Raw genomic sequence first — 15,115 nt, forward strand, 5'->3', positions numbered from 1 at the left:
AGTAGGGAAAAAAAAAACTCTCAAAAAAAAAAAAAAGAATGAATAAATAAAATAAAATAAATTAAAAACGAGAGAGAGAGAAGGAAAGTGAGACAGCAAGCCACCAGGTCCGGGACTCGAAGCATGGTTGGCCATGTGGGAGTGTCCAGCGCCTTAGCCACCACGCCACCTGCTGGTCCCCTGAATGATGTGATTTTTCAAGCTCCAGGTCCAGGACTTGAACCTCATTCAGCCATGTAGCAGTCTAGTACCTTAACCACCATGCCACGTGCTGACCCCAGGAACATGTGACTCTTGAACGCACATCAGGGAACAGGTGGTGGCATGGCAGAAACACAGCTGGACCACCGTGGGGAAGGTCCTGGGTTCAGGCCACGGACCCTCCTTGTGTAAGCCAGGCGAAAGTGCGTCTAGGCTCCAGGCCGGCCGGAGCGAATGGGGTATGGCAGAATGGGGGCCCTGTAGGGGGATACCCATCTCTCATGGAGGAAATAATAAGAAAAAAAAAAAAGCATTTGCAGAAGTGTGTTCATGCTAAACCGGTCCTCATCCCCCCGCCGTATCCAGAGCAGCCTGCCCCACCCAGGAACCTGCTTCTCACGCCAGCGCGTGGGTTCTGCCCCTCTGTTCCTCTGGTCACTTCTCGTTGTGCAGGGCCTCCCAGTGCCCGTAGCTCCCGCTTGGTCTCCCCCTCCACGGTGGCCTGCTGTCTGTCCCAGGAGGGCTGCGGGGGCGGGGCCGTCCAGGCATTTCCCCCTCGCCCCCCTACCCTGGCTCCCCTCTCTCCTCAGAAACCCAAGGACCTGGACTTCGCCCAGCAGAAGCTGACTGACAAGAACCTGGGCTTCCAGATGCTGCAGAAGATGGGCTGGAAGGAGGGCCCCGGCCTCGGCTCGTGCGGGAAGGGCATCCGGGAGCCCGTCAGTGTGTACGCGTGGGCCGTGCTTCCCCGGCGGGCGGGCGGGCTCCTGACCCCAGGCCCTTTGACCCGCAACCCCATTCCCAGTTCCCCTCGTGGTGCAGATGGCTTGGAACTGGAGTTGGGTCTTCTTTTACAATTTTTTAAAGAATTATTTATTGGGGGGGACCAGCAGGTGGCGTGGTGGTTAAGGCGCTGGACACTCCCACATGGCCGACCAGGGTTCGAGTCCTGAATCTGGCGGCTTGCTTTCTCACTTCCTCTCTTCTTTCACGCTGTGTCTCTCTGGTCAAATTAAAAAATAAATGAATGAAAAATAAAATAAATAATTATTTTTTTAAAAAAAGAAATATTTATTCCTCCATTCTCCTCTCGGGATCTTGGGCACGCACGCACACGCACCTGGCGTGAGTTTAAGCCACCAGGTCTGGGACTTGAACTGCGGTACACTACATGGGAGTCCAGCAACATAGCTATCATGCTAACTACTGGTCCCTCTTTTCTTTTCTTTTGTTTTAAATAATTATTTATTCAATTTTTATTTATTCATTCATTTATTTTAATTTGACCAGAGACAGACAGAGAGAGAGAGAGAGCAGAGGGAAAGTGGGAAAGCAAGCCGCCAGATACGGGACTCGAACCACGCTTGGCCATGTGGGAGCGTCCAGCACCTTAAGCACCACGCCACCTGCTGGTCCCCCTCTTTTACATTTTTAACCAAATCAGATGCGAAGCCAGTGGCTCCCACGTGCGGGCTAGGCTCCGTCCTGTCCTTCTGCAGCCTGTTCAGCTGGCTTCTTGTCCCCAGTCCTTTCGGCCACGTTTGTCAGCTGAGTGCCATTTCTGGAGAGTGATATCCTAGAACCACTCTCCCATGTCTGGGAACCTATCCGCAGGCCCAGCGATGGAGGAGAACGAGGGCCTAGGGGTTATTAGGCCACTTTGATGGCAGCCCGCACGGATTTCATGTAAAACTGAGCCCTGCCGGGGAGGGCGTTCTGGGCCTTCCAGAACCCTCCTCGCGAGGCCAGTTCTCCTACATGGTGAGTACCTGTTATTTGCCACCATGAACCATGTCTCAGTTTTCCCTTTTTGTTGTTTTAAAGGTTTTGCTATAGGATGCAAGCGCTTGTCGGAGGTGAGGGGGAGTGAGCAATCACCCCCCCCTCTGGGAGGATGGCTACGCTGCAATCCCTTCTCCTCCATTCTCTTCCTGGGATCTTGGGCACGCACGTACATGCACCCGGCGTGAGTTTAAGCCGCCTGGTCCAGGACTAGAACTACAGTCAGCCATATGGGAGTCCAGTGCCTTAACCACCTTGCCACCTGCTGGCCCCGATTTTCCCTCCCTTTTTGACGTATGTGTGTCCCACGTTCCTGCATCTCACCAGCCGTTGTCCGTGGCAGGCCAGGGGCTCACCTAAGTCCATTTTCCTCCGCAGGGGAACTGCCTCAGAAGGGGAGGGCCTGGGCGCCGACGGGCAGGAGCAGCAGGAGGACACGTTCGACGTGTTCCGGCAGAGAATGATGCAGATGTACAGGCACAAGCGCGCCCACAAATAGGTACGTGCCCGGGCTCGCTCCCCCAGAGCCGAGCTTCCTGAGTCCCCAACACAAACAGCAGCACGCCACCAAAAAATCCTGAAACCGGGAGGGACAGAGACGGGTCAAGAGGTATCCTGCCTCCCGCTAGCCCAGCGTAGCTGCATGCTCCTGGCGTGGGCAGCACGCCTCAGCCTGGCCCAACCTTGGCTCTGCTGGGCTCTGCAGGTGCACGCACGGCCGTGCCCTGCCCGATCACGTGGGAACATGCAGCTCTGGCTCCTGCACTCACGTTTCCTCCACTGATGCGGGCCACCCACCACGTAACGTGACCAGTACACGGACCCTCAGCCAGGAGTGAGCCGCCTGGCACGGGGCGAGGGCCAGAGCAGATACTGCTGAGGGCAGAGTGGCCAAGCCCCTTTCTGAGGGTCTGCGGCTTCTTTTTTTATTTATTTTTTTTTTTTGCCTTCCAAAGGGCCTCAGCCTCTAAAGTACCCCACCCCGGCCGCTTCTGCTCTTGTTCAAGTTGCCCCTTCTCACCCACGATTTCCACCTGAGCTTTGAACCAAACCGTTCTCTTCCTGACTAGATCAAAACAGCACTGATGACAAAGATAAGCTTTGAAGCCGCAATTTCTCTTAAAACATCAGCCCTGCCCTGGATCGGCCTGGAGCCCGTGCCCAAGTTCGGTTCGGTGTGTACACGAAAAAAGGCGTCTCTGCAGGCTCGGGGCGGAGGGCACTGGCTTTTCTTTCTCTTAATGAAAAGCAGAACGTAACCCTTTCGATCTGCCTCGGCCTCTCTCCTCTGTCTCCCCAGTGCTTTGAGCAGTCGGTCTGTCTGGGTGCTCGTTCCCACGGAGGTGCGGGCCTCGGACAGCTGGAGGCTAACCCCTCTGGCTGCGACGCCAGTCCCCAGGGCCTGCCCTCCAGAACCAATGTTAGCCAGAGCAATGCGGAAACCGACAGGAGGGTTTCCTCACGCATCTCCGGAATCGCCACGTCCGTGCTCTGCTGCCGAAATCCTGAAACACTCTGAGCAGTGGGCATGCTGGGCTTTAGTGAACATGATTGGTTTCTTTTTTTAAAAAATAATTATTTTATTTCTATTTATTTAATTATTTATTTTAAAGAGGTTTTTGCTATAGGATGCATGCACTTGCCAGACAGACAGAGACAGAAAGCAAGAAATCACCCCCCAGGGGGGATGGCCATGCCGCAATCCCGTCTCCTCCATTCTCCTCTCGGGATCTTGGGCACGCACGCACACGCGCCCGGCGTGAGTTTTAAGCCACCGGGTCCGGGACACGAACCATGGTCGACTACATGGGAGTCCAACTATATAGCCATTACGCTAACTGCTGGTCCAATATTATTTATTTATTTATTTTGATTTGACCAAAGAGAGAGTGTGTGAGAGAGAGAAAGTGAGAAAGCAAGCCACCAGATCTGGGACTCAAACCGTGGTCAGCCACACACGAGTCCAGTGCCCTTAACCACCACGCCACCTGCTGGCCTCAATTTTTTTTTCTCAGTTGCCAGAGGGTGCTTACACTCACCAGAGACAGAGAGTGAGAGGGAGAGAGTCCCCCCCCCCTTGGGGCATGTCCCTCTACCCCATCGAGTTTTGGGACATTCATACACATGTGCCTAGCTTGATTTTCAAGACCATGGATCTGGGATTTGAAGCACAGTTAGACAGTGGGATCCAGCTTCTTAACCACTAGGCCACAGGGCTGGCCCAATGAGTGGCATGTCTATCTCTCTCTCTCTTTTTTTTTTTTTCTTTTTTCTTTTAAGTCTTTGCTTTAGAGTGCAAACATTCACCAGAGAGAGAGAGACACAGAGAGAAAGTGAGAAAGCACCCCCTGGGAGGCTCGCCATCGCACAACCCCTTCATTCTCCTCTTGGGATTTTGGGCATGCAAGCACACATGCCTGGTGTGATTTTCCAAGCTGCTAGGTCTGGGACTCAAACCGCACAGTCAGCCTAACCTCCACGCTACCTGCTGGCCCAGTGCTGTCATTTCTTAAACACATCCCAAGAGACTTAACAGAAGTTTTACATCAGGATAATACAAGAGGACCTCAAAAAGTGGCTGGAGGACCAGCAGTTGGCATAATGGCTATGTCGCTGAGCTCCCATGTAGTCGACCGCGGTTTGCGTCCCAGACCCGGTGGCTTAAACTCGCGCCAGGCGCGTGTGCGTGTGCATGCCCAAGATCCCGAGAGGAGAATGGAGGAGAAGGGATTGTGGCGTGGCCATCCCCCCTAGGGGTTGATTTCTCGCTTTCTGTCTCTCTGTCTCTCTCTGTCTGTCTGATGAGCACACGTGCCCTGTAGCGAAACCTCTCAAAAAAAAAGGGGGGGTTGTTTTAGGAAAGCCTTTGTGTAGGACAGAAAGACTCTCCTTGGGGTGGGCTCCATAGGTGTTCACTATTTCAGGGCGTGTACGTGTCACGCCTTCCAAATTCCCCAGCGCTGTGCTGGATGTAGCTTCGCACGGGAGTCTCAGGCTGCAAGAATATCCTCCCTCCCTTACCCAGCAGCAATGGTGGATTTTAAGTATGTGCTACAAGGCAGGTCGGGAGACCAGCAGTTAGCATAATGGCTATGTTGCTGGATTCCCATGTAGTTGCCCACGGTTCGCGTCCCGGACCCGGTGGCTTAAACTCACACTGGGGCATGTGTGTATGCGTGCCCAAGATCCCGAGAGGAGAATGGAGGAGAAGGGATTGCGGCATGGCCATCTCTCCTGGGGGGTGATTTCTTGCTTTCTGTCTCTCTCTCTCTCTCTCTCTCTCTCTGTCTTTCTGGCGAGCGCATGCGCCCTATAGCAAAAACCTCTCCAAAAAAAAAAAAAAGGCAGGTCGGGGGACACGCAGTGGTTAGGGTGTCAGCCCCAGGATGGAGCCGGAAATGCTGCTTTTCCACTAGACAGTTAAATCCTTGCTTCCTGAAGCCACGGACCTCCTAGGCTACGGTCGCCGCTCCTCGGGTTCTGTCCGGTCTGTCTGGCCCTGCTGTCACCACCCGGTGTCACTTCTCCACATCAGCACAGCCCCTGGGGCTCTGCTCGCTCCAGGTCGCTTCTGTTGCTTTGGCAGCCAGCAAACCTCTGTGGCCGTGGAGGTCCCAGCACCGAGGAGGGGCCTCGAGTTGGCATCCCAGTTCTCCAACAAGCCAGCCTGCAGGGTCAACTTGGGGGGCACCACGGGTGCAGGGGGGTTCATCTTCTGCTCCTTTTCTCTCTCGACCATCCCAGCAGCTTCCACGTTGGCCCAGGGCCAGGTGAACGGCTGGAACTCAGAACAGGGCTTGGTCCAGCGTGGCTTCTCAGGAGTTGCCCACTGGCCCGCACCCCAGCACGGATCCAGCACTCTCTCCAGCCTCGCTCTGGCCAGCGCCTGCACTTTGTCCTAGCGCGTTCATGCTTGACTCTGCCCACCTAACCCGTTCAGAGTGAGACGGGCCCAGCCACAGCGCGAGGGCCGCCAGGGGCGCTGCAGTGCGCTTCCAGGCCCCACGGCCAGACCCGGCTCCCACCCCTGTGCACCTGAGCGCGTGGGCGTGCCCGCGAGCCTGGCTTGTCACCGGGGCTGGGACAAGGATCACAGGACGCACGCCCTGTTGAGGGTCTCTGTCTCTCTCATGAAGGAAATAAACTTAAAAAAGGAGAAAAGAGAAAGAAAGAAAACAGCTAAAGCACTTGGGGGCTGCCTGGTCTGTGGGCACCAACCCCCACGGCCTCCCACCCTTCCACCTGGGGACATCGTTCAAGCTGAGCGTGTTTCTGTGGGCTGGGGACATTGTTCAAGCTGAGCGTGTTTCTGTGGGCTGGGGACATTGTTCAAGCTGAGCGTGTTTCTGTGGGCCTTTGGCAGGCGGCAAAGAAAATGCCACCTCCTCGAGACCAGGAGGTTTCGTGGGTGCCCTGGGGTCCCTTCTCCTGTGGATTTGACACTGAGGTAGAGAACGTGTTTGGGAGGGGTCCAGGCCCGCTGTCAGCTCACGTGAGCTGTAGCTGGCCCCCCAGGTTCCAGTCCCTCTCCCTTAACCTAGCCTATCCTTGCACTCCGGCGACGGCCACCCTCCAGGGGACGTCACGTGTGGGCGTGGGGTGTCGACGACTCGTCAGAGTCACAGTGTCTTTTTTTTTTTTCTGTCATTCTAGTTCCAGGGTGTCTACTGCGCAGACGCCAGGCGTCCAGAAAGTGCTAACTCGTCACTTTGGATGCTTTTCTGTCTCTGGCTTGTTTCCGGCACTGGGAATCACGTAGCGAATTGTAGTGGTTCTGGTCCTTGGTCAGATCTAGAAGACATTGGTGATGTTACCCATTGGACCCTTTTGTTTTTGTTTCTCAATGTACGAAGTTGTGGATGCTGTTCATCATTTAGCAGTTGCAATAAATGTAGGAGAAACCCACTACGCTGTGGTCTCCATTGATAACGTTTGTTTCTCTTGCTTGTTTGAGTTCTTTTTTAAAGAATTACTTATTTTGGGGAGCAGCAGGTGGCGTGGTACTTAAGGCGCTGGACACTCCCAGTGTTTGACCATGGTTCGAGTCCCAGACCTGGTGGCTTGCTTTCTCACTTTCCCTCTCCTCTCCTCTCCTCTCTGTGTCTCTCTGGTCAAAGTAAAATAAATGGACAAATAAAATAAATATGTTTTTTCTTAAAAGAATTCACTATTGAGGGCTGGCAGGTGGTGCGGTGGTTAAGGGAGCTGGACTCACACATGGCTGACTGCGGTTCAAGTCCTGGACCTGGCAGCTTGCTTTCTCACTTTCTCTTTCTCTCTCTGGTCAAATATAAATTAAATAAATAAATAAATGAATGAATGAATAAATAAATAAATAAATAAATAAAGTTTATTTAAAAAAAGAATTCACTATTATTCTTCAACTTGACCAGAGAGAGAGAGAAAGCAAGCTGCTAGGTCCAAGACTTGAACCGCTGTCATCCATTTGGGAGTCCAGCACCTAATCCACCACGCCACTTGCCGGCCCCTCCATTGATGATGTGTGTAAAATCAGACCAGGAGCCTGATGGCCCGGCAGAACAATGTGGCACTGACCCACACAGAACATTCCACAGTCACGTTCGGAGACCTCCGTTAGTACGCAAAGCATTGTGTGTCTGAGCCTGGCCGGCTGAGGCTGGGCTGGGTATTATGACCCTATTTGGGAGGGGGGGGCAGCAGTTGGCATAATGGCTATGTCGCTGGACTCCCAGTTAGTCGACCACGGTTCAAGTCCCAGACCTGGTGACTTAAACTCATGCCGGGTGCGTGTATGTGCGTGCCCAAGATCCCGAGAGGAAAACAGAGGAGAAGGGATTGCGCCGTGGCCATCCCCCTGGGGGGGGTGATTTCTCGCTTTCTGTCTCTCTTCCTGTTTCTTGCCGGCGAGCGCACATATCCTATAGCAAAAACCCCTCAAAAAAAATGATAATAAATGGAATTAAATAAGTAATTATTTTTTAAAAAAAGAAAATTAAATAAAGATAAAATTTCCAACGCTGTCTTGTCATTTAGGGCAGACTAGAAGTTAAATATCTTGTTTGGGAGGGCCCCCTCAATGTTTCTCCTCCCACTTGCCTTGCAGAGAAGTCCCACTGAAAGCAAGCCATGGTTTTCTTTTTCTTAAGAATTATTTATTTTTTTATTTATTCATTTATTTTAATTTGACCAGAAAGAGAGAAACTGAGAAAGCAAGCCACCAGGTCTGAGCCTCGAACCGTGGTCGGCCATGTGGGAGTGTCCAGCGCCTTAACCACCACGTCACCTGCCGGCCCCATAAAAAGCAAGGCGTGGTTTTCTAGCACACCGTGGCCTGCAGACACGCACATGTAAAAGCGTGTGCGCGCACGTGCATGTTCGAGCAACACCTTAGTACATTTTCTTGGTAAAAGATGAAAGCAACAAAAGCCCAGTTACATATGTACAGAGAGGAGCACAGAGGTTTCACTTCCTTCCACTGCTGCATGTCAACATGAAATGACAGCACGCACCCCGAGTGCCACTCAGAGACTCGCTTCCTGGGACAGGAGAGATGGGCGCTCTTTCCCGGGAGAAGTCCTCTAGAACAGCGCTGTGGATAAGTTACACCTAGCCCAAATCACACGTGCTGTAGGAAAATAGCAGTTCTCAGGGCTACCTGGAGGTGGCTGAAGATCAAATATAAATATATATTTTTAAGAATTGTTTATGTGATTTTATTTATTCATTCACTCATTTTTTTAATGTGACCAGAGAGAGAGAGAGGGTCAGAGTGAGAGAGAAGTGAGAAAGCAAGCCACCAGATTCAGGACTCGAACTCTGGTCGGCCATGTGGGAATGTCCAGCACCTTAATCACCATGCCACCTGCTGGTCCCCGATAAAATATATTTTAAGGGGCCAACAATTGGCGTGGCAAACAAGGTCATTGGACTGCCACATGGCGGCCAACCATGGTTCGAGTCCTGGACCTGGTGGATTACTTTCTCACTTTTCTCTCTCTCTCTCTCTGTCCCTCTCTGGTCAAATTAAAATAAATAAAGTTAAATAAAGTGGAACCAGCAGTTAGCGTAACGGCTATGTCACTGGACTCCCACGTAGTCGACTGCGGTTCGTGTCCCGGACCCGGTGGCTTAAAACTCATGCCAGGCGCCTGTGCGTGCGTGCCCAAGATCCCGAAAGGAGAATGGAGGAGAAGGGATTGCGGCGTGGCCATCCCCCTGGGGGGGTGATTTCTTGCTTTCTGTCTCTATGTCTCTCTCTGTCTTTCCGGTGAGCACATGAGCCCTATAGCAAAACCTCTCAAAAAAAATTTTTTTAGGGAACCAGCAGTTAGCGTAATGGCTATGTCGCTGGACTCCCATGTAGTCGACCACGGTTCGTGCCCCGGACTCGGTGGCTTAAAACTCACGCCGGGCGCGTGTGCGTGCGTGCCCAAGATCGAATGGAGGAGAAGGGATTGCGGCGTGACCATCCCCCCTGGGGGGTGATTTCTCGCTTTCTGTCTCTATGTTAAATCTCTCAAAAAAAAAAAAATTTTTTTTAGCTGTAACACTTTTTTTTTTTTTTGCTATAGGTCACCTATGCTCATCAGAAAGTCAGAGACAGAGAGACTTCCACCCAGCGTGAGTTTAAGCCACCGGGTCCAGGACTCAAACCGCAGTTGACTAAATGGGAGTCCAGCGACATAGCCATTACGCTAACTACTGGTCCCCCATCAGAGTTTTCGTTTTTTGGAGAGGTTTTTGCTATAGGGCACGTGCGCTCTCTAGAAAAACAGTCAGAAAGCGAGAAATCACCCCCCCAGGGGGATGGCCATGCCGCAATCCCTTCTCCTCCATTCTCCTCTCGGGATCTTGGGCACGCACGTGCACGCGCCCGGCGTGAGTTTAAGCCACCGGGTCCAGGACTCAAACCGTGGTTGACTACATGGGAATCCCCACCAGGATTTTTAAGAGCCTGTGTTCCTTCACCCTTCAAAGCCAACCCCTGGAGGTCCAAGCCTAGGACGTGAGGCTCACTGTCCATCAGTGTGTCCTGAGCCCTGCTTGGCTGGCAGAAATCTTGGGGACAAGGCAAACGGAAGAAAGAGACAAGGAAAAAGACCTGCAGTCGTGTCAGTTGTGTGCGCACGCGCGTGTGTGCATGTGTCAATGAATGAGCGAGTGAACAGTCAGAGGTGATTCAGAGTCAGGGAGCTTCCAGAGGGAGTTTCATGGCAGCTTCTGAACAATGACCCCTGGAGGAAGCGACACAGGAAGCCGACACAGGAAACCGCCCTTGGCGTTCAGATGGGAGGGTGTTCTCCCAAGGCCACAGCCGTCTCCGAACAAAGACCGACAATTGGCCGCGTGCACGTGCCTGTCATTTTCACTTCCTTTAGGCATTCTTCAGAGGTTTTTCCATTTCAGACTGCTGAGGCTTGCATTCTCCCTGGATGAGCCACAAGGCAGGGAGGGGGAGACTGGGAAGAGGGCCCTGCCCGAACCCCACATGCTTCTCCGCCAGGGTACACAGTTAGGGGCAGCCCGGTCTCCTTGGCAGCCAAGCAAAACTGAAAAATCCCATAGATGGGGGGGGGGTAATCTGTTTTTATTTAAAGAATTATTTTTTACTATATTTGTTTATTTATTCGTTGACTTTATTTGACCAGAGAGGGACAGAGTGAGAGAGAGAGAGAGAGAGAAGAAAAGTGAGAAAGCATGGCACCAGGTCTGGGACTCGAACTGCTGTCGGCGATGTGGGAGTCCAGCGCCCTTCACCACCACACCACCTGCTGGCCCCTACCTAATGGGATCTTTTTAATCTTTTTTAATTTTTTTCATTTACCTTTATTCATTTATTTATCCCTTGGTTTATTTCAATTTGACCAGAGGGAGACAGTGAGAAAGCAAGCTGCCAGGTCCAGGACTCGAACCACAGTTGGCCATATGAGAAGCCAATGCCTTTAACCACCATGGCCCCTACAATGGAATCTTTTTTATTTTTTAATTTTTTTTAAATGTATCTCTTTTTTTTTTTTAAGAATTATTTTATTTAATTTATTCATTTTATTTTTTAATTTGACCAGGGAGAGACAAACAGCGAGAGAGAAAGAGAAAGGGAAAGTGAGAAAGCAAGCCGCCAGGTCCAGGACTCTAACTGTGGTCAGCCATGTGGGAGTGTCCAGTGCCTTAACCACCAGGCCACCTGCTGGTCCCTACAATGGAATCTTAATGGTTTCCATGGCTCAGGGCTAGGCATCTGGGAACTGATGATTACATCACCAAGGAACCTCTTAGGGTAGGGAATTACTTAGATTAGCAAAGACCAGAATGTTAATTGCTCTGTTTAGGCAAAAGGAGAAAGTTAGTTTCCAATATAAAAAGGAGTTCAAAATGGAGGTGTTCCTGGTTCACTGCTTCACTGGTCCCTATATTTTAACAGATTTTTGCTATAGGGTGCGTGTGCCTCCCTGAGAGAGAGACAGAGAGAGATCACCTCACCAAGAAGGGATGGTCACGCCGCAATCCCTTCTCCTCCATTCTCCTCTCGGGGTCTTGGGCACACACGCACACGCGCCCGGCGTGAGTTTAAGCCATCAGGTCCGGGACTCGAACTGCAGTCTACATGGGAGTCCAGCGTCATAGCCATTACGCCAAGTGCTGGTCCCTCTTTGCTCTTTTTTTTAAAAATTATATAATGCTAGGGAACCAGCAGTTAGCGTAATGGCTATGTCGCTGGACTCCCACGTAGTCGACCGCGGTTCGTGTCCCGATTGCGGCGTGACCATCACCCCTGGGGGGTGATTTCTCGCTTTCTGTCTCTATGTCTCTCTCTGTCTGTCTGGAGAGCGCACGCGCCCTACAGTGAAAATCTCTCAAAAAAAAAAAATTATATAATGCTATCATTTATCTTTTTAATATTTGACCAGAGGGAGACAAAAAGGGAAACTGAGAAAGCAAGCTGCCAGGTCCAGGACTCGAACCACATTGAGCCATGTGGGAGTATAGTGCCCTAACCAACACACCTGCCAGCCCCACCAGCGCCCTGTTCCGATGGCCAGCCATGAACTGCAAGGCTGACTCTGCGGCTCTGTAGCTCCCTAACCGTGCCACCTACTGGCCTGCTCTGCAGCCACTAGGCTCACAGGCCCAGCCTCCATGCCTGGTCTTTTGAAAATGGATCAGGTATCGAACTTGCGTCTCTTAGGCAGTCCCAGCCCGTGGAACGCAGCATCTAGCAGCGGGCAGCTGGGCTGGAAAAGACTTTGCTGAGTGAGGACAGGACCCACACTGGGAGAGGTCAGGACCCAGCGGGAGAGAGCAGCGGGCAGCCGGCCCTGGAAGCCAGCCTCCACAGACCGGACCGCATTCCAGGACCGCATTCCCCTTCGGAGGAACAGCACAATTCTCCCTTTCCCTCAGCGCCCGCCCCTCCCCTTCCTGTCCCCTCCTCTGCCCTACTTTCTTGTTTACCCATTCAGGGTCACGATTTATTTTGGGATGAGATTCATTGTCCTCACTGGTTGTGGTCACTTGGCAGGGCTGGGCTTACAGGGAGAAGCAGGGCTTGGAGGAGGGGGGGTGGGGCTGGACCTTCTGTTTATCCTCATGGATTGGAAGAGGAGTTCGAGCAGCCTGAATCTTCTTCCAGTTTCTCTTCTCTCCGAATGAATGGGACACTGGGCGCTGTTTTATTTTACTTATTTTTTATTTTTTATTTATTTTTTTTGAGAGGTTTTCGCTATAGGGCGCATGCGCTCGCCAGACAGACAGAGAGAGACAGAGAGACAGAAAGTGAGAAATCACCCCCCCCAGAGGGGATGGCCACGCCTCAATCCCTTCTCCTCCATTCTCCTCTCAGCATCTTGGACACGCACGTACACGCGCCCGGCGTGAGTTTCAAGCCACCGGGTCCAGGACGCGAACCGTGGTCAACTACGTGGGAGTCCAGCGACATAGCCATTACGCTAACAGCTGGTTCCCAGCACTGTTTTATTTTTTAAAGAATTATTTATTCAATTTTTTATTTATTTTAATTTGACCAGAAAGAGACACAGAGAGAGAGAGAGACACACACAGAGAGAGAGAGAGAAAGTGAGAAAGCAAGCCACCAGGTCCAGGTCTTGAACCGTTATCTACCATGTGGGAGTGTCCAGCACCTTAACCACCATGCCACCTGCTGGTCCCATTGGGCGTTGTTTGTAAAGCTGTTTGCACTTTATAAATTTTATACACACACACACGCACACACACACACACACACATATATATATATATATATATAATTTTATTTTAACTTAATTGATCCAATTATTTATTTCGATTTGACCAGAGAGTGAGAGAAAGTGAGAAAGCAAGCTGCCTGGTTTGAGACCCATCGGCCATGTGGGAGTACAATGCCCTTCATTGGCATGCCATCGGCTGGGCCCCTAAACTGCTTGCTGTCTTTGCGGTAGACATAAGAAACTTCAGGCAAGGGGCCAGCCGATGGCATGGTGATTAAAGCACTGGACTCCCCCGTGGTTAACAGCAGTTCGAGTCCCAGACCCGCCTGCTTGAAAAGCATGCCAGGTACATTTGAGTGCATGCCCAGAATTCCAGGAGAACGGAGGAGAGGGGATTGTGGTATGGCCATTCCCCTGGGGGGTGATTTCTCACTTTCCCTCTCTCTGTCTCCACAAGTGCATGTGCCCTATCGCATAAATCTTAAAAAGAAAAAAAGAGCAATCAGAAGATGGTGTGGTGGTTAAGATGCCAGACACTCCCACATAACCAACCACGGTTCGAGTCCCAGAACTAGGGCGTGGTGGCGCCCGCTCTATGCCAGAACTGGTGGCTTCATTCTCTGTCCCTCTCTGGTCAAAATTAAAAATAAGTGACTAAAAAAATAAAAATAAAAATTAAAAAAAAAAAAAAAAAACTAAAGAGGGTGAGACCAGCAGGTGGCATGGGAGTTAAGGCGCTGGACACTCCCACATGGCCGACCATGGTTCGAGTCCCGGATCTGGTGGCTTTCTTTCTCGCTTCTCCTTTCTCTCTCTCCCTGTGTCTCTGGTCAAATTAAAATAAATGAACAAATAAATGAAATTAAGTAAATAATTCTTTTTAAAAAATAAAGAAAAATGTAAAAAGAAAAGAGAGACCAACAGTTTGCTTAATGGTTATGTCACTGAACTCTCCTGTAGTCGACCCTGGTTCGAGTCACACCGGGCGCGTGTGCGTGCGTGCCCAAGATACCGAGACAAGAATGGAGGAGAAGGGATTGCGGCGTGGCCATCCCCCTGGGGATGATTTCTCACTTTCTATCTCTCTGTCTCTCTCTGTCTAGCGAGCACACGCACCCTATAGCAAATAAAAACATACATACATACATACATACATACATACATACATACTTATGCCAGCCACATGCCCAAGATCCGGAGAGGAGAATGGAGGAGAAGGGATTACGGAGTAGCCACCCCTCTGGGGAGTGATTTCTTGTTTTCTGTCTCTCTGTGTCTCTGGTGAGCACATGTGCCCTATAGCAAAAATCTCTCAAAAAATTAATAATAATAATAATAATAAAATTAAATAATTATTAAAAAACAAAACGAAACAAGGACAAAACACTAGATCACTCAGATCCCTCCATAGAGATCTGGTTTCTTTAAAAATTATATTTATTTATTGTATTTATTATTATTATTCGTTTTCTATAGAGCACATGCACTCACCAGAGAGAGATACACAGAAAGAGAAAAGAAAAGTGAGAAAGCTAACCACCAGGTCTGGCACTTGAACCACAGTTAACCATGCAGGAGTCCAGCACCCTAACCACCATGCCACCTGCTGCGCTCCCTCCATAGGGATCTGAGGGTGCCAGAGCAGAGTATCCTTTCAGATTCACATGCTGTGATCATTGCTCTGACCTGGGTCTCTGAAAGGAAATGGAATTTGCAAGCATGAGCCCGGCAGGTTGTGTGGTGGTTAAGGCGCTGGACTCCCACATGGCCAACTGCGGTTCGAGTCCCAGACCTGGAAGCTGTGACAGTTAAATAAAATAATCCTTTTTTAAAAAATAAGAAATGTGTTGGGGCCAGCAGGTGGTTAAAGTCACTGGACTCCCACATGGCTGACCACAGTTTGAGTCCTGGACCTGATGGCTTGCTTTCTCACTTTCCCTCTCTCT

At 50.9% G+C, this 15,115-nt stretch overlaps 1 protein-coding gene across 1 annotated transcript in view; it reads left to right on the plus strand.

Annotated features, from left to right (window-relative positions):
- Window positions 1–3,158, plus strand: part of SUGP2 (SURP and G-patch domain containing 2) — a 49,530-nt gene extending 46,372 nt beyond the window's left edge. Inside the window, exons 9-11 of the mRNA XM_014587316.2 lie at window positions 792–928; window positions 2,362–2,482; window positions 3,054–3,158. Coding sequence (XP_014442802.1) covers window positions 792–928; window positions 2,362–2,482 — 258 coding nt within the window. The 3' untranslated portion in view covers window positions 3,054–3,158. The remainder of the gene's footprint in view (window positions 1–791; window positions 929–2,361; window positions 2,483–3,053) is intronic.
- The last annotated feature ends 11,957 nt before the right edge of the window (window positions 3,159–15,115 follow it).

The sequence above is a fragment of the Tupaia chinensis genome, unplaced genomic scaffold (genome assembly GCF_000334495.1).
Source record: "Tupaia chinensis unplaced genomic scaffold, TupChi_1.0 Scaffold000201_1, whole genome shotgun sequence".
Taxonomy (NCBI): Eukaryota; Metazoa; Chordata; class Mammalia; order Scandentia; family Tupaiidae; genus Tupaia; species Tupaia belangeri.